This window comes from Anser cygnoides, chromosome 25 (genome assembly GCF_040182565.1).
Source record: "Anser cygnoides isolate HZ-2024a breed goose chromosome 25, Taihu_goose_T2T_genome, whole genome shotgun sequence".
Lineage (NCBI taxonomy): Eukaryota > Metazoa > Chordata > Aves > Anseriformes > Anatidae > Anser > Anser cygnoides.
In genome coordinates this window covers 3,419,399-3,436,731 of record NC_089897.1, presented here as the reverse complement: position 1 = coordinate 3,436,731, position 17,333 = coordinate 3,419,399, and the positions used below count along the sequence as shown (strand labels likewise).

The 17,333-nt window shown below is 61.7% G+C and overlaps 1 protein-coding gene across 10 annotated transcripts in view; it reads right to left on the bottom strand.

Moving 5' to 3' along the window:
• Window positions 1–2,778: 2,778 nt before the first annotated feature.
• FOXP4 (forkhead box P4) overlaps window positions 2,779–17,333 on the bottom strand; it is a 62,919-nt gene continuing 48,364 nt past the window's right edge. For 7 of the 10 annotated variants that reach the window (XM_066982880.1, XM_066982886.1, XM_066982887.1 and 4 more), the window contains 9 exons: window positions 16,029–16,116; window positions 13,839–13,922; window positions 13,130–13,331; window positions 12,941–13,017; window positions 12,634–12,735; window positions 8,522–8,643; window positions 8,328–8,394; window positions 7,932–8,098; window positions 2,779–7,718 (listed from right to left, as the gene is read on the bottom strand). In XM_066982880.1, coding sequence (XP_066838981.1) covers window positions 7,571–7,718; window positions 7,932–8,098; window positions 8,328–8,394; window positions 8,522–8,643; window positions 12,634–12,735; window positions 12,941–13,017; window positions 13,130–13,331; window positions 13,839–13,922; window positions 16,029–16,116 — 1,057 coding nt within the window. In that variant the 3' untranslated portion in view covers window positions 2,779–7,570. The remainder of the gene's footprint in view (window positions 7,719–7,931; window positions 8,099–8,327; window positions 8,395–8,521; window positions 8,644–12,633; window positions 12,736–12,940; window positions 13,018–13,129; window positions 13,332–13,838; window positions 13,923–16,028; window positions 16,117–17,333) is intronic. The other 3 variants (XM_066982888.1, XM_066982883.1, XM_066982885.1) reach the window with 1 other exon arrangement.

The following is a 17,333-nucleotide window of genomic DNA, read 5'->3' as shown; positions in this document are numbered from 1 at the left end:
GAACCTCAGGCTGAAATCCTCAGGTTGTTCCGAAACTGCCACCAAGGCTGGGTGACGGTGACACCGAGTCCGGGGTGTGCCTTGCACCCATCCTGGCACACAGCAGCACCGGAGCTGAGCCCCCTTTGCCCCTTGGACCCCCCCCCCCCCGTGCTCCCCCCACACTCCCCGCTGCGAAGGGCTCTTAGCCCCGGACACGCCGTGACACTGGTACTGAATTGGCCACGCTCTCCGTCTCTCCACAGGGAATAAGTTGCTGTCTGAGTGGCAAGAGGAAAATAAATCAGCGGCGCGCAGTCAGAGCATGTCCGTGGTTTGCTCTTACAGTAACTCGTTTGTGCCCTGTCTGGGGTGTAAAAGTCCAGGGGCGTGCACAGACCGGAGAAGCAAAACCAGTGCAAAAGAGACGAAAGCACGGCGCAAAGCCGCTCGCCGCTCCTTTGGCCGCATCCCTTCCTGACCACAGTCGTTGCAATTCCTTAATGCTGATTTAAGAAAACACAACAAAACATCCAAAAGCTTTTTTTTTTTTTTTTTTTTTTTCTTTTTAACTATTTGAAATCTGGCCCAGCTGTGCGTATCCAAACTCATTTATTACCGGTGGCAGCCTTTTAATTTAACGGTGGCAGGGATGCAGTAGAGTAACTGCGGGGTGGCGACGGGCGCGTGGTGCAGGTTCAGGGACACCCGCGCCTGCTCCGAGGCAGCCACTTACCTACAGCACATCCCGAAACGGGGCTCAGCTCCCAGCAGCAAACCCCACTTCGTGCTGCAGGGCTGGGCAAAACTCCCCCAGATTTAGGGCAGAGCAGGAGAGGAGGGCGCTGCCCTCGTGGGGACGGGCGCAGCAGCACCCAGGAGGGGAGAGCCGCGAGGAGGAGCGGGCTGGGTGCCTCCTGCCGCCGCGTGCTCGGGGTTGCTCCAGACCCTGAAGCAGAGCAAAGGGGGTCGCTTCGGACTGGGGTGGCTGCTCCCAGTCTCTTCCCCCAGCCATACACTGGTTTAGCAATCAAACCGAGCCAGCTTTCATGTTCCTAGCAAAGGAAAACAAAACAACACGCACAAAACAAGAAAAAAAAAAGGGGGGGAAAAAAACTTTCTGCTTGAAAAGCTAGGAGCTCTTTCTCCAAGTGTTAAATCAATCAAAGCCACATGCTCCCCCCAGCGATCCGCAGCCCGTGCCGAGCCCCATGCGCCGTGGGAGTTGAGGATGGGGTCGGGGTCTCTGTGTGGCTCCTGCACCCATGGGTGCTGGCTCGGGGCCGGGGGGGGCGGGGGTCCTGTTGGCACAGGCACGTTCAGCGCGCCCCAGGAAGACACCGGCAAGCTGGCTGTGGTTCAAAGAGCCCTGGAAGAGGGCCACTGGAAAAAAGATTAAGGAAGTTTGGCCGAGACGGAGCAGCGGAGGGAAAGGGGATATAGCAGTCTATTAATATTGGCAGGGTCTAGACGCAGATGGGAGCGAGCCATCTCACTGCGCTGCGGAGCGGGGGGCTGCGAGCCGGCCGGGGGCCACAGCGGTGGCCAAAACCTGCTCCCAGCCCCATCCCTGTCCCCCCTGGTGCTGCAGCAAGGAGCAAGGAGATTCAGAGAGAAAAAAAAAAAATACAGCGGCCTAAAGCTCCTGGTGGCAAAGCCTGGGTTCCCTGTGAAGTCGATTCCCCGGTGGCGGTGCCAAAATCTCCCCGCTGCCGCTCCGTTTTGGAAAGGGCAGATCCCGAGGCTGCACATCTGGCCCTCGTTTCGGAGATGCGTGCCGAAAGCTTTCAAAAAAAAAAAAAACAGCCTCTGCTCCTCCAGCCGCGGGTGCCGAGGTGTGAGAGCAGCTCCTTGCTCGGTGTCGGGACAAACCCGGCTCCGTGTCCCCCCCTGGTCGGTCCCGGGTGCCCCCAGCATGGGGGAATGTTGGGGGCTGTGGGGTGGGTGGGTGGTGGGTGCCCGCTGCTGCTGCCGAGTTCAAAAAGCCTCCAAAAACCAAGCACGTGCAGCTACTAAACGTGCTGGTGGAGGTGCTTCGGTGCAGAACTGGTCTTTAAGAAAAACAAGGGTAGGAGAAAATTTCCTAAGGGCAGAGGCAACAGCCCTTACTTACCAGTTGTTAACTTCTTAATTATTGGTTTTTTGTTGGGTTTTGGTACTGGCAGATTTCCTGTTGCAGGGTAACTCCAGCAACCATCCAACCACTCGCCTCCTTCCCAGCCTTTGGAAAAACCCTTCCCGTACCAGCAGGATGGAGCAGGGGCTGGTTGGTGCATGGGGTGAGGAAGAGGAGGGACACCACTCCTGTCTGAGCTGTGCCTTCCCTGGGGCCACTGCTGCTTCATCCCATCCCATCCCATCCCCATCCCATCCCATCCCATCCCATCCCATCCCATCCCATCCCATCCCATCCCATCCCATCCCATCCCATCCCCATCCCGTCCCGTCCCGTCCCGTCCCGTCCCGTCCCGTCCCATCCCATCCCATCCCATCCCATCCCCATCCCATCCCCATCCCATCCCATCGGCTTGAACCTGCAGAGACTTCCCGAGCCAGCTTGGGCTGGGAACCACAAATTCCTCCGTTTTCAGCAGCTCACGATGACTGCACCCACAGACAGGGGGGATTAAAACAATAACATAAAAATCCGAGGGCTGCTGCAGCCCCGAAGCCAGGCAGCAAAGACCAGAGCAAGCCGATCCCCTTCCCTTGCTCCTTCCCTCGCTGCGGAGGAGCCCACGGGGATGAAAAACGCCAAATTTCCCAATGACTGTGACAAAGGCAGGCAGCACCGCAGCGTGATAGGTAATTTCTTTTATTGCATTTTATAATGCCGTTGTCCATACAGATTACATGCAGCTAGACCTACTGTACAAGGGTTTACCGTCTGCCAAAGCAGACACACGGAAGTTCGGAGTACAAATACACAGCAATGCTATTTCCTTTATACAGCACGAGGGAGGCGGCGGCGGGAGGGGAAGGGGGCTTTATACACGTCCCCCCCCCTCCGCCTCCCCTCCGGCCCCAGCCCTCGGCGTCCCCGGCCCCCTCCGCGGGGTCGCCGTCCCACCCGGCGCCGAGGAGGAGGACGGGGGCAAAAAAAAAAATGGGGGAGAAAAAGGAAAAGGAGGCGGCGGGCACGGTGCTTCCCAGCCCAACGGGGTGGGGGCAGCGCCGGGACCCCCCCTCCCCGCGTCCCCTCGCCCCTCCTGGGCTGCACCAAGCGCGGCCCCGTGCCCGTGAAGGGGTTTTGCAGCCCGGCGCTGGGGCTCGGGGGGTCCCCAAACCCCCGGTTCTGGCCCCGTTCCCCACCACGCACAACTTTTCCAGGACAAAAACCTAGATTTAGGGCTTTTTCTCCTAGGCGGTGGCGCGGGACGGTCATGTAAACAAAGCAAAGAAACCCTTTGGTTTAATGCAGTTGGGGCTCCCCTCCCGGCAGCACCCCGGCCCCTGCCCTGGGCTCCCTTCCCCGCCCCGGCTCTACCAATTCTAGCTATCCTGCAAAAGAAAATAAAATAAAAATAAATCATTAAAATAAAATTAAAAAAAAAAAAAAAAAAGGCCGACAGAAAACGGAGTGATTCCTTCAGGACACCAGTGAGAGATGCCAGCAAAACGCCTTTACTTACAGAGAAGTGCCCACACCGCCCCGCTCAGCAACGCCCCGCGAGGGAAAGCGGCAGCAAACGGAACAAAAAAAAATCCCAAATAAAAAGCGAACAGTCCGCGGTCGTAAGGTTTCAACCCAGTATATATATATCTCAGTATATACAGACGTACAACTCTGCCACACGTTGCGTTTGGTCCTTGATCCTTCCTTCTCTCCCCTCCCCGTGCGCCAGGCGCGTGTTTGAGGTAAGACGAGCAGAATTTGGTACAAATTCAAACCGGCAAAAATAAAACACGCGCCTAAAGGCGGCGGGGGCGGGCAGGGGGGGGGGCCGGGGGCTCTGTACCTTTGCGTGGACGTGACCCTGCAGGAGCGGCCGGGGGGGGGGGGGGGGGGCACGGGAACGAAACCAATTCACCCCTGAGTATCCAAGCGGGCGCGTTTCGCCTCAAATCCCCGACCGCGATTCCCATTTCGGCCAGGGAAGAGGCATGACTTGGAGCCACGTGACTTTCCAAATCTGTGCATGTTTTAAAAAAAAACAAAAAACAAAAACCAAAACCCTAAAAACAGAACTCCTTTATATTTATATATTTACTTTCATATATATATAATATATATATATAGTGCTCTCGTGAGCCGGGACCGCGGCTAACAACCTAAACGGCGCGGAGGGGTCCGGGGGTGCCGGCGTGGAGCCCGCAGGCAGGCGGCTCGCCCTGGCTCTGAGGGGGAATTTTGGGGTCTGTACCGCTGGAAAAGGTAAAAAAATAAAATCCACAGCCCGGGCGGGAACCGTGGCGGGTGCTGGAGGGCTCGCCAGTGCCGGGCGCGCTTCATGCGTGGACCGCGCTTGGGTTTGCCCAGCCTTATGCAAGAAAATGGGGTTGCAGAGCTGCTAACAAATTAAATCCAAAGAGGGGAAGGAGCTTGGTAAAAGAAAAAGAATTTGGGGCAGCTACCGAAACACCCAGCCTAAACGGGGAGGGGCGCTTTGAACCCATGCAAAGCCTGCAGCTGGATGGATGCCGGGCAGGAGCCACCAGCAAAATGGCTCCGGGGGTGGCTGGGGGGGGGGACCCTGTGTTTGGGCACCCCCGTCCTGCCTGGCACCCCCACGGCAGGGCTGGGTGCCCCCGGCCCCATAGGGCTGGGACCAGGACCCCGCTGCTCCCCGCATCCCCTACAGCAGCAACGCCGAAAAGTCCAGCAAAGGGGATGGAGGGGTGGGAGAGGGGGAAGGACCCCCAGCATTTCTATGGATAAAGCAAAAAAAAAAACCCCCCTGAGATGGGAGGATAACGGTCCGGATCGATGCAGGGAGTCCCGCCGGGGGTGAAACACTCGGGGCCGTCAGAGCTGCGATGGGTGAGGGTCTGGGAGGGGGTGGGCTGGGGGCACAAAATGCCACAGAGGCGCCCACCCACCCCTCCGTGCTCCCGCGGGGCAGGGCAGCAACGCGGTGGCTGTAAACTCAGCTAAAACAATAACTTAAAAATCCAAAAGCTGGGAAAAAAAAAAAAAAAGAGCGAGAAAAGAAAAAAAGGGAGCGAGGAAAACACCCCCAGGCTTGGCCCCTCTCTGGTGGGGACCGGGGTCGGCGAGCAGGGAGGCTGAAATTTGGGTTGTGCGCCTGCGATTTTGGCAGCGGCGATGGAGCGAGCGGGGCTGCTGGCGCAGGGAGAAACAGGGGGAGAGTGGAGACACCTAGCGAAGGCCGGCGCGCCACGGCGAGCTGCGGAGAGGTTTTGCAGCTTTTTTGTTTGTTTCGTCTCATTTTTTAAGGGATTTGGTGCCGGGCAAAGGAAGCAGTGGAGGGGGATGCTGGGGACCCCCCGTAGCGGTCCCCAGCGGGGTGAGCCCCTGGGTCTCGGCATCCCCTGGGTGGTGTGTGGGGGGTCACGGGGGAACCCCCCCATCTCTGCAGCCGCCCGGTGCTGAGGCTGCAGTGGGCAGAGAGGAGAGGTCGGGGTGATCCCAATTAGGGGTGCACCCCAGGGGCGCACGCTGCAGGGTCACTTAGCACCTTGGGAACATCACGGAGGTGATGCGGGGGGGGCAAACAAGCGCTCCCCCCCCTCCTTGCTGGTCCTGGCCCTCCCTCCTGCTGCTGTGCCGAGGGCCCCCTGCCCAGCACCCACAGCTGCGTGCCCCATTTCCAACCCAAACCGCAGCTCCTGGGGCACCAGGCTCCCCCCCCCCAGAACCTGCAGGGGGGCAAGGACCTGGCCCCCCAGTGCCAGAGCGCGTCCCCACACCACGCTACCGGGATGCCCCGCGCAGCCCCGGCTCTGCTTGCTCTGAGGTTTGCAGGCAGAGAGCGGGCAAAAAGACCTGGGGGGGGGGGGGGACCAGGACCGCTCTGGGGGCTCCAGCTCCCACCCCCTGCTTGCTGCCGTGCACTTTTATGCCCCACAGCAGAGGAAAACAGTCTGACCCTACAGAAATACTGGAGCCAGGTGGCACCGACAGTCACGTCCCTCTCCAAAACACAGCCCGCAGCCCGGCCGAGCACCCCCCGGGCGGAGAGGGGGGGTGCTGGTCCCCAAGGCCAGCACGGGGCCCTGGGGGGGGGCACAGCCCGGCCCCGGGTACCCCCATCGCCACCAGAGAAAGAAAGAGCAGGGAGAAGAGGGGTGTTTGGTTGTGTCGTTCTCGTTATTATTAACATTTCTTTTTGGCATCAACACCATCTGGTCACCTGAACTACGGCCCTTCTGGCTCTGGACATCTTTTGGTATCTTCCCACCGGGACGCAGACGCTCGACACGCACAAAAGGAGAACGGAAAGGGGCGAAATGAAGGAACGGGGAGAGCCCGGGCTCCTGCGGGCACGGCGCTGAGCACCCATCTCACCCACGGTGCGCATCGCCCCAGGACCCTTGGGGCACCAGGACCCTTGGGCACCCGGCCCGAGCCCCGACTGGGGTTTCCCAGCTGGATTCTGCACGCCAGCCTCCTCCGTGGGGGTCCTGCAGGACCACAGCCCCCCCCGGAGAACCCGGCACGGCTTCCGAGGAGGCACCGGGCGCAAGGAGGGTGCGGGAGCCATTCCCTGAAGCCGAACTCGCTCTGGAGACCATCTCAGCCTTTCGCAGCGTGGTTTGGGCTGGGCGAGCTGCCCGCTGCACCCAGCACCGAGGAGGAGCCGGAGTTTTGTCCTTGCTGCCCGGCCGGGGGCGGTCATCGTCATCGGGATGCCACGGGCCCCCAGTGGTGCTGGGGACCGGAGGGCTCGGGGAGGATGGCACGCAGGGGTTGGTGGCCTGGCGGTGGTGACCACGGGGTGGCACGAGCCAGGTGGCACACGCAGGGTCCCACCGACGCTGCTCCTCGGCCTTCCCCAACGCAAGGCGCAGGACGGCGGCGTAAAGCTGCGGCAGGGGGCTCGGCCCCGTTTCTGCGGATTCTTCCCCCAAAGCTGGCTGGAGGGGGAGGGTCCACGGGTCCTCCTAGTGCAAAACCCGCCGGGGAAGGAGGCTCGAGAGCGGGCTCCGGCCTCCTCGGGGTGCTTGATGGCAGAGGGTGGCACACGGGGTGCGCAGGGGACGTCCTGGAGCTGCGTCGTGTCGGCCCCCGCCACGCGGCCAGGGGACGGAGGAGCCTTCCTCGGACCGCGGGGAGGGAAGGAGGGACAATTTCGGACAGAAACAACCTACCATCCTCGTTCGCCAGTTACTAACCAAGGGAGGAAGGGAGACAAAGTTCACCTCTGGGGTCTTTGTTTCTCGTTTTCGCTGCACGTCCCCCGCGCCGGGGACCTGTCAGCCGCCGGGGCAGCGGGGAGCGGGAGGGACGCGCCGGCAGCGACAGCTTGCCCCGAGGAAACCCTTTTGGAAACCCTTTTGCTTTGTGGAAGTGCCTTGAAGAAACGGGTCGGCGCCGGAGGTCACCTTGGGGAGGTGGGAGCCGTGGCTTTGTGTCTCCAGGAGGGACAGGGTGGGACGTGCTCGCCCCTCGGGCGGGAGGAAGGGGTCCTTAGGACAAGTCTTCCACCGGCAGCTCCTCCTCCAGGTCCCTGTCGTCGGCGATCGTCACATTCTGGTTGGTGGTGGCCAGGAGCGAGACGGGCCTGCTGTCGTCCTCGGCCTCGGCTGGTTCTTCCTTCACGTGCACTGGGTGGCTGCTGGGAGGGAGGAGAGCGGGGGCTGAAAGCCTTCAGCCTCGGGGACAGGCTCCTGCTGCCCCTTGCCGGGGGGGACACAAACCACAGGAGGCAACGAGCAGCTCCCAAACCCCCCAACCCCGCACCACCACCACGCTTCAACCCCAAACCCTTCATCCCCTGGCACCCAGCGGGGACGTGAGTGTCCCTCGTCCCCCCAGCGCCCCGGCGGACCTGTACTGCTGCGGGGACAAGCGCGGGCTGTTGCTGCCGTTGCTGTTGACCTGCTCCACCGTGCTGCTCACGTCGTCGTGGCCCACGTGCAGCATCCCGCTGGCGGAGCTGGTGTTGATCATGGTGGGGCTGTTCAGCAGAGGGAAGCTGCTCTCCGCCAGCGCAGCCTGCAACAGAAAGCGGCTCGAGGGGCGGCCCGGGCAAGGGGCAAATTGGGGCAAGGGGGTAAATCGCCCCGAATGGGATTGCTACGGAGCAGCAGAGGCTTAGCGCTCCGGTATTTCTGCCAGGATGGGACCAGGGTAACAGGGTTTTTTGCAACCGAGATGGGCAAATGGGGTGCAATTGTTAGTGGGGCACAGCTGGCTGCATGCTCCCGGGGCAGAGCATCCTCACCTGGTAACTTGCATTAAGTGCTCCGTAACCGAGTCCTGAAATCATGTTTTTGACTAAAGTCGGACTCCTGCAAAAGACAGAAAGCGGACCGATGCCCGTCTGAGCGCTCCTGGCCCCGAGACGTGCCGGCTCGGCAGCAGAGGGGGGCACGAGCTCTGCCCCGCCGGGGGGGGGACCCACAACCCCACACCCACCCCGTCATCTTTGGTGGCCTTCGCTTTTGGTACTCGTGCTCGTCGACGGTCCACACGGCTCCCTTGACGTTCTCCACGCGCACGAAGCACTTGTGCAGGCTCAGGTTGTGGCGGACGGCGTTCTGCGGGTGCAGGAGGTGTCAGAGCTCGCAGCACGGCCTGTGCCCCGCCGCCCACACCCCGCCACCTCCTCCTCTTCCTCCTCCTCCTCCCCCAGCCCCTGCGGGTGCCACCACGGCCACCTGCAACTTGGCGACAGCCAAATGCTCTGCAAAGCCACCTGGGGCTGCTGCCAACACTTTCTCATCCTGTGAGCACCCAGAGGGTTTTAGGAGCTGAGGTCCTGAGCCAAACACGAGCCACGGCCCCGTTTTGTTAGCCCTGGCCAGATGCCGGGCACCGAGGAAGAAGGGACAAGGGACAAGGACAAGGGACACGTCACGGCAGCAAGGACCCCGGGGCACGGCCACCGTCTCCGCTGCAGCTCGCTTGGAGATGCTGAGCGAAGCCGGCTGATCTTCTCCTTTCTTTTCTTTTCCCCCCACCCTCCCTTTTTTTTTTTTTTTTTTTGGTCCTTTCCCTCCCTTTCTTCTTTACGTCGACCATCTTTACATTTCTAAATGTAAAATAAAGAGACGCACACGTAGGCAGACAGCGCAGCCCCGAGAGATACCAGCTCCCTTTTCCCCTTCCAACTCCCTGCCATTTGCTACTGCCCCTATTTCATTACCAATTTTAATTTGCCTCTAATTAAATCCTGTGTATTTTTCCGACTCACTTGCTAATCCATGAGGGAGGCAGGAGGCTGGAGTGGAATCTCTCCGAGCTATAATTACAAAGGGCCTAATCACGCCGGGGCTCTGCCTTTGAATAAATTTCCTTGCATTAAGGTTCTCAGATTCTCTGCCTTGCAAATGAGAATGACCCCAATTTCAGGAAGTTGGCCTCGGAGGGTTTTTTTTTTTTTCTTTCTTTTTTTTTTTTTTTATTTCGAGTCCTGATTCGTGATGAGAGACTAATTCGTTACGCTAAAACATTAACAGCAATTTAAAAGGTCGGACGGGGGCTGTATAAACAAAGGAGCCGGCCAACACAACAAGGCGAGAGGAGCCACCAGGACCGAACCCCCCCCGTGCTGGGAAGTGCTCGAGTTCCCGGAAACTCACCCGATTGCACTGTCCCCCCTTTTTCTTTCTCATTTAAGGACAAAAACAAAGCTCGGCTCCTTCCCTAGTCCTCCATCCTTCTGTCCACTGACTCTGTGTCCCCGTGGTCGCGGTGGCCACCGGTGGCCCCGGCCGTGCCACCGTGCCGCGGCCAGCAGCCAGCCCGGCCCCGCGGGGGATGCTCGGTGTGGGGCAGAGCCGGGTCCCCCGGTGCCATCCTGCTGCCACCGCTGCTCTCCGCGGGTTCGGGCCGTGCCCCGCATCGGGGCAGCTCTCCTCCTCAAGCTGCCGTCACCCCGAGACAAACGGATGGAGCTGGAAATCCCAAAGGGAACCCAAAAAAAAAACGCTTTCGGGCCAGAGCCGAGGTGAGGACTCGTCACCCAGCCCCCCCACCCGCAGCCGTGTCCCGTCCCTGCGCCCCCACCCTGCCGCAGACCCCCCAGATCCCAGCGCCGGGGCCAGGATCTGGCCGCTGCCCTTGAACCCCCATGCCGGGGCGAGCAAACACAGGACTTCCTCCCCCCGCCGGGGCCGGATCCTGCCCCACGGTCCCCTTCCTCCTTCCTGTGCACGCAGGGGGCTCCCCGTCCAAACAAAGCTGATTAAAGGCAGCGCCGATGTCCCCTCCTCTGTCCCCCCCCCCCGCCCCCGGACACCCCAGCGCCACCGAGGCATCGTCGGGTCCCGGTCTGCAAGGGCAGAGGTGGAGATAAAATCACTGCTGGCACCCGGGGCTTGAAAAATTACACCCTCCCCGTCTGTCCCCTGCAGCAACGGCGGCCCCCAGACCACAGGGGCAGCCCCCCCGTGGCCCAGGGGACACCGCAGGTGGCACCGGCAGGCGGCGGATGTCACCGAAGTGCCACCGAAGCTCAGGACACCCCGGGCAGGTGACACGGGGGGGGGGGGAGCGTGCTCCTGCCTGGTTTTCCCGTGGCTTTTGTATTTTCTCAGGGTGTTTGTTTAGTGCCAGACTCGGCTGCTCTGTTTGCTTCTCATCTTTGCCTTCTCTAATGATGTTTGCTTTATGGCCCCGGCCCCGTTCCCCCCGCCCCGCAGCGCTGGGCATCCCCCCAGGACCCCCCCCCACTGTAGGGACGGGGTCCCCCCCCCATCCCCTGCCTCATCCCGGGGGGCAGCGAAGGTAGGAGACGAGGGAGGAGCCGAAATGGGGATTTTCTGGGGAGAGGAAATATGTCTTTTTCCTGCGCATCCCCCTCCTTCAAAAGGAACCTGGCCTTGGGCACGGAAAGCTGCGAGGGGAATCGGCCACCCCCGGGCCTTTCTGAATCCCCTGCCGTCCCTTCTGCTGGCGGAACAGGAAAAAACAAAGCAAAAAGGGAAACACACGGGCTGGGGGCAGCCCCTCTCGGAGACCAGCTCGGCCCTTGCGGTCTGGGTAAACGCAGGGTGCCGCGGAGAAATAAAAAACCCCAAACTTCTTCATTTTACTTATTAAAAGGGAAGGAAAAAGGCGTCCTCAGCCAGCGTTATTTCACGGCACAGATGGGGAAACCGAGGCACGAAGCAAGGACAGGGCTGCACCAGAGGGACCCGTGGGTCCCTGCTCTGCCCCACGGCCAGACACTGTCCTGGGGGCAACGGGACATATCCTACCGGCCCCACACACTGTCCCCAGCCCTTCCCGTCCTGTCCCCAAACCGGGGACGGCTGCAGGGGCTCGGGGGGGTCGCAGGACCCCGGGCACGGCAGGGACACGGTGCAGCTCCTGCAGCTGGGCTCGGCTTGCAGTGCTGCCTGCGTGCCGTGAGGGGGACTCCAGGCTGCCATGGGGCTCGGCGAGGGCCGGCAGCGGCCGCCGAGGTGCTCGGGGTGAGCTGGGCGAGCCGGCGGCCTTTGGAGCCCAAACGCTCCTTTTTCACCCCAACTTTGGCGCCGAGACCCACGCTCCCGCTCCCGCCAGCTCTGCTCTTCAGGAGCAACGCACGGGGACCCTGGGCTCCGGAATGCCCAATTCCTCCTCCTCAACTCTGTTTGCTCTTTTTTTTTTTTTAATTATCTAAGTTTTAGTCGCTTTGCTTCGTGTTACCCTGAGCGGTGCCGCAGGAGACAATAAATAAATCTCCCTGGTCAGGGCAATAACTCCTCTTCTCCCAATAACCCCTTTCATCTGCAACACGTTTTTTTTCACTTCTCTCCGATCTGGTGATTTCTGAATAACCAGCAAGCTGCACGATCCCCGTGCACCAACCCAGAGCGGTTGCACCACGCCTCAGTGCCCAAACCGCCCCCAGCACCCTGCCCCGGGATGCTCAGGGGTGCCCGCACCCTCCAGCACCCCGCGGGTCCTCGAAGAGGGGCAATGGGGCCAAGGGCCCCCCCCCGGCTCTCTCCCTGCTCCATACGGCCCCAAAAACCCGGACGGGGCAGCTGAAGCTCCAGGGGGGAAAGGCACCCGCTGGGGTCCTGCTGCCGGTCCCGTCCCACCCACCCCTCGCTCAGCACCGCGGATGAGCGCCCGCGTCCCTGTCCCCGAGCCCCGGCCGCTGCCTTTCGCCAGCTGCCGTTTGCTGCGTGACGCCAGCCCCCGGGTTATCATTAACCTTATTTGCTATTTCGAGTGCCTCGCTCTTCTCTCTCTACCCTTCTCCTGGCGCTGAGACGTGCTGGCTCTGCTCCCCCCCCCCCAAGCTCCTTAACCTGCAAAAAGCCGCTGCTTCCTACGGCGCGGCCCTTCGCGGGCTGGGACGGATCCCACCACAGGGACCAAGCCTCCCCAGAGTCCAGGGATGGATTTCGGGGTGCAAAAACGCTCGAATTTCTCCATAAAATAATTTTCTACACCATTTCAGAGCCGTGCAACGAACCGGTCCTTGAGCACAGCGTTGTCCCCGCAGAAACGGGTGCAGCAGGCAGCGCAGGGGACCTGGCCACCCCGCGCAGGGAGGTGTGAGCCCTGTGCCCGAGCGGGGCTGCGCTCACCTTCCAGGTGGCCGTGTTCCTCCTGAAGTAGGCGAACATCCGCGTGAACCAGTTGTAGATTTCATTCAACGTTAGCTGCCTGTCGGGGGTCTCCAGGATGGCCTGGGGAACCGCAGAGGGGAGACGAGAGCATCACTCGCACAGCCCGAGCGTGCCCAGGGGCAGGAATTGGGGTTCGGGGGGGGGGGGTTCCCCGGGGACAGCTCTCAGCTTCCCCCCGTACCAAGAAGGCAGGGAGAGGGCAGCTTGCCCCCGGCAAGGTTTTAGGACCAGGAGCTGAACCAACACGGCGCAGGGAAGCACTCACCTGCCGGATGAGCGAGGCGTACGTGAAGGGCGGCCGGACGTCGGCGTTTTTGTAAAACTCGTGATTCTGTGCAAGCTCTGCGGGGGGAGGACAAAAAGGGGACACGGGAAGGGTGAAGGGCCCCGCTATCAGACCCGGGGGCTGCCCCGCGGAGGGTGCTGGTCCCCGCGGCCCCGTCACGATGCTCACCTGAGGATATCGGGGTGCAGAACTTCTCCGAGTTCCTCCTGCGGATGGGCCCCACGTTGTGTAAAGTGGAAGAGCTGATGACGGAGGGGCCCTGCCGCAGCGGGGTGATGGGCGCCGTGGCGGAGGTGGGGGGATGAGGTAAACCGTCGGGGAACGTGTCCGAAGTGCTCTTGGAGAGGGTGGCACTCGAGACCAGGTTCAGCTGCGGGAGGGGAGAGCGGCTGGGCACCGGCACGGGGCGGGCAGGGGTGGGCGCGGGGCTGGGTGGGCTGCGGGAGCCCCCCCGTGCGCCAGGAGCGGGCTCACAACGCGGAGCAGGGCGGCTTGGTGGGGGTGTGAGACAACTGAGGGATGGGGACGGAGCTGTGGGATGGGGATGAAACCACGGGATGGGGACACAGCTGTGGGACGGGGATACAGCTATGGGATGGGGATGCAGCCATGGGATGGGGATGCAGCCATGGGACGGGGATGCGGCCGTAGGATGGAGACACAGCTGTGGGATGGGGATGAAGCCACGGGATGGGGATGAAGCCACAGGACTGGGATGCAATCACGGTTTGGGGACACAGCCGTGGGATGGGGACACAGACGCGGGATGGGGACACAACCACAGGACAGGGACACAACGCAACCTCAGACGAAGGGGCAGCCGTGGGGGGAGTTATAGGGGGGGGACACGGGCACAGGGAGGGGAACGCAGGCTTACAGGTTGGCTGAAAGGCTTTGGCTCTGAAGGTCTCATGTGAAGGTGAGCCATCATTGCTTGGAGGCGCTCGCTCTCCTTCGCCAGCTGAGGGAGGCAAGCAGCAGAGGGAGGTGGTTAGGCGGTGCCGGGAGGGGCCCTGGGGGTGCCCCCCTCGCCTGCCCAAGCCCCCAAGCCCTGCTTTGGGCAGGCAGCACCCTCCAGTGTCCCTGCACATGGCTGTGAGCCACCAGAGCCCCCCCTCTGCCACCTCCTGCCTGATGCTGAGCCCCCCTCCAAGCCCCCAGCGGGGAGCTCCTGTGCCGTGGGGGGGTGTGGGGGGGGGGGCCGCTGCTGCTCCAGCTCCGCGTGCGCAGCCGGATGAAAAATCTGTTGTGAAACGGAGCCATTGCAGGGTGATCCGTCAGCACATCCCCGTCCTGTCTGTCTGTCTGTCCCTCCCTGTCCTCCCCAGGAGCTCTCGTCCCTGCCACCCCTCGTGCCAGCTGGGGGGGCAGGACAGGTGCCCCCTCTGTTCCCTTGGGTCCCCGCAGCCTCCTGTTCAGCACCCTGCGTACCCACCCACCCATCCATCCCCCCGGTCCGTCCGTCCATCCGTCCATCCATCCATCCATCCATCCATCCATCCATCCATCCATCCATCCACCCGGACGGGCAACATCGCTTTAATTGTGTGTCCCCCCCCCCGCCTGTTTACTCTCCCCACGGCGCGGGGAAGGGTGAAATATTCGCCGTGGCACCAGGAGGGATTTTGAGCTCGGCCGAGGCGATGGGACCTGACACCCGCTCCCTTCCCGTCACCTCCCCTTCCCGCTGCGCCCCCTCAAACCCGCGCCCCCCCCGCACCCCCCCCCTTGTCCCCCGCTCCCGACCAAGGCATCGTGGCCGGGCGAGGAAGGGGTTAAAGGCAGGAGCCGGAGCAGAGTTTGCTGCAAGTTTGGAGCAGCTCTGATGCCTTCGCGCTGTCGCAGTGCTCATTAGAGCTGACAGCTCGCCCCTCGTGATGCAGACGCCCTCCGCCGACACAGCGGGAGCTCCGCGCTGAAAACTTTATAATTGGTAGCTCTGGTGGCAGGTTCTCCTCTCTCTCCTCTGCGCAGCTTTCTGCGAGCCCTTCAGGTATTTTTTTTTTTTTCCCCTCCCCTCTTTAAGCCCCGGTAATTGCTTTCAACCTCGTGCTTCAGCGAGTGCTGGGGAAGAGGATGGGAGCTCATGGCACCGCGCAGGCGGCTCTGCAGCCCCCCTGGCAAGGGGGAGGAGGGGGCTGGGGGCTTTGCTGCGTGTCCCCCCCCAGCTTCACAGCCCGTGTCGTGCCCGCTCTGATGGGCACAAACTGCTCCGAGCCCTGTGGCTGCCCTCAAATACAGGAGCCCAGACAGGGCAGGGGCAGCAAGGAGAGAAGTGAGAACACCGGTCCATGTGTGTGCCCCCCCCTTTTAACCCCCCCATGCCAGCGGGGCTTCGTGAGCCACCCGAGGCAGGGACAACGTGCAGAGCCCTGTCCAGCCCTCCAGTATCCTTCACAGCTTCCAAACCTCACGACGAAAAACCTCTGAAACCTCAGTTTCCTCCCATTCCGTCTCCCCCTGTCTCTACTAAGTGATTTACGCACGGCACTTTGGGGAGCCGGAGGTGGTGGGGAAAGCGCTATTTCAAGAACCGCTTTTTCCAGAAATAGCACCCCAAAGTCAGGCTCCAAAGACCACGCTCAGGCACCTCAGCAAGCGGCCTGATTTCCAGCAGCCCCCTGGCTCTGGCAGGGACGCAGGCACAGGGCTGGGGGCACGGGCGCTCATCCTGCAGCGTGCGCCAGCGCCACAAACAAGGAGGACGTGGCTTATAGGACTTCGGCATCTCCCTGTACCCCCAGAAGGAATTCAGGGTGCTTTGGGCAGGAGGGCTGGCTCGTCCCTTCCTCCACCACCAATATAATCGTGCAGGGATGCTGGTAGTGAGGGGGGAGCAGTTTGAGGGTCTCCATGCCTTGGTGCCCACCAAGACCACCATGGGACCAGCCAAGACTATGTCACTGTTTGGGAGGGATGCTTAAAACGAGCCCTGTGACACCAGGGCTGGCTGCTTGCCTTGCTAGAGGGCCCTGACCTGGCTGCTCCCCTCCTGCAGAGCAGCCAAGACCTGGCACGCAGAGATTGCCTTTAAACGCCCGGCCCTGGAGGCTCCGGCAGCACCCACCTGGATTTCCAGCTGCTGTACCACTTGCATCTGAACTCGACACTGGGCCGTGCTTCGGTCATCGAGTGCGTGTTCTGTGTTGAGGTGTCTGGGGAGGAGAACACGGGGGTTTTACGCCTGTGCGGGCCACAAACGTGCCTCCCCCCCAACATCACGCTGCGGCCGCACCTGGGATCAGCCCCGACCTGCAAACCGCCCCGCAGTAGTGCCCGGGGATGCCTTCCCCTTCCCCGCACACCCACGAGCTGCTGCCTGTGCTGGGGATGCCCCAAAAACTGACAAGCAGGAGGGAAACTGAGGCACGGAGGCACCCCAGCGTGCCTCCTCCCCACCTCCCTATTTTGGGGTTGCTGCAGGCACAGCTCGCCTTCGAGAGGAGGTTCGGAGGTGAGCAATGCCCACGGCAGCCCCGCCGACCTGGGGCCAGCACCCGAGGTCTTTGGGAGCTTGAAACTCCTCGAGAAGCCCTGCTGCTGGCAGGAGGCAGCCAGCAGCACCCACGGGACCTGAGGAGCAGGTTTCCAGCACAAAGGCAGCATTATGGAGACTTGTTTACGCCCTCGAAGGAAAGCCCCGAAGGCAGGAGGTGACATTTCCAGGTTGCTCCTCATCCTACCACTTCAGTGCCTTTATGTTTACCGTGCAATTCGTGTTTATTAAACGCGGGGATGTTTGGTCTTTGCCACCCCTTCCTTCTCCTGGTAGCAGCCGGAGGCAGCCGGGCCCCTCCTGATGCTCTCCACTCCCAAGCAAGGCCAAGACCAAGATAATTTTGCCGTGACATCCCCTGGAAAAGGCGCCCAAAGGGCATCGCCCCTCGTTTCGGATGCGGAAGCCAGCAGCGGGAGGCTCACCGGGCCATTTGCGAGAGGCTTCCAGCCCCAACTTGCAGGAACAAGTTAGGTAACCGGGCCCAGCTGCCAAGCCCGCGGTGCTCCGCAGCGCTCGCTCCTGCCTTCCTGCACTGCGGGCCCGAGGCACGGCCGTTTGTCCAAGCAGAAAACCACCCCCAGAGCCTCGGATGTGCAGGAACGGAGACATCTCCCACGGATATCCACAGGTTTTAATAAATCAGAGCTCCAGGGACGTGCTCTCTCTCCCCGAGCTGCCTCTCCGCCGTGCCGTGGAGGCCACCCAGCGCTGGGTCCCTTGGCTCAAGGCGAGCTCCTCGCTGGGGCCGTGCTGAGCCTTTGGAGCTGGAGCTTTCTGCCTGCCTGTCCCACACCCGGACACACGCTCGCATTCGCAGAGAGGGGGCAGAAACACCTCACGAGTGCTTCCAGGGCAGGCTGCCCGCGGGGAAGT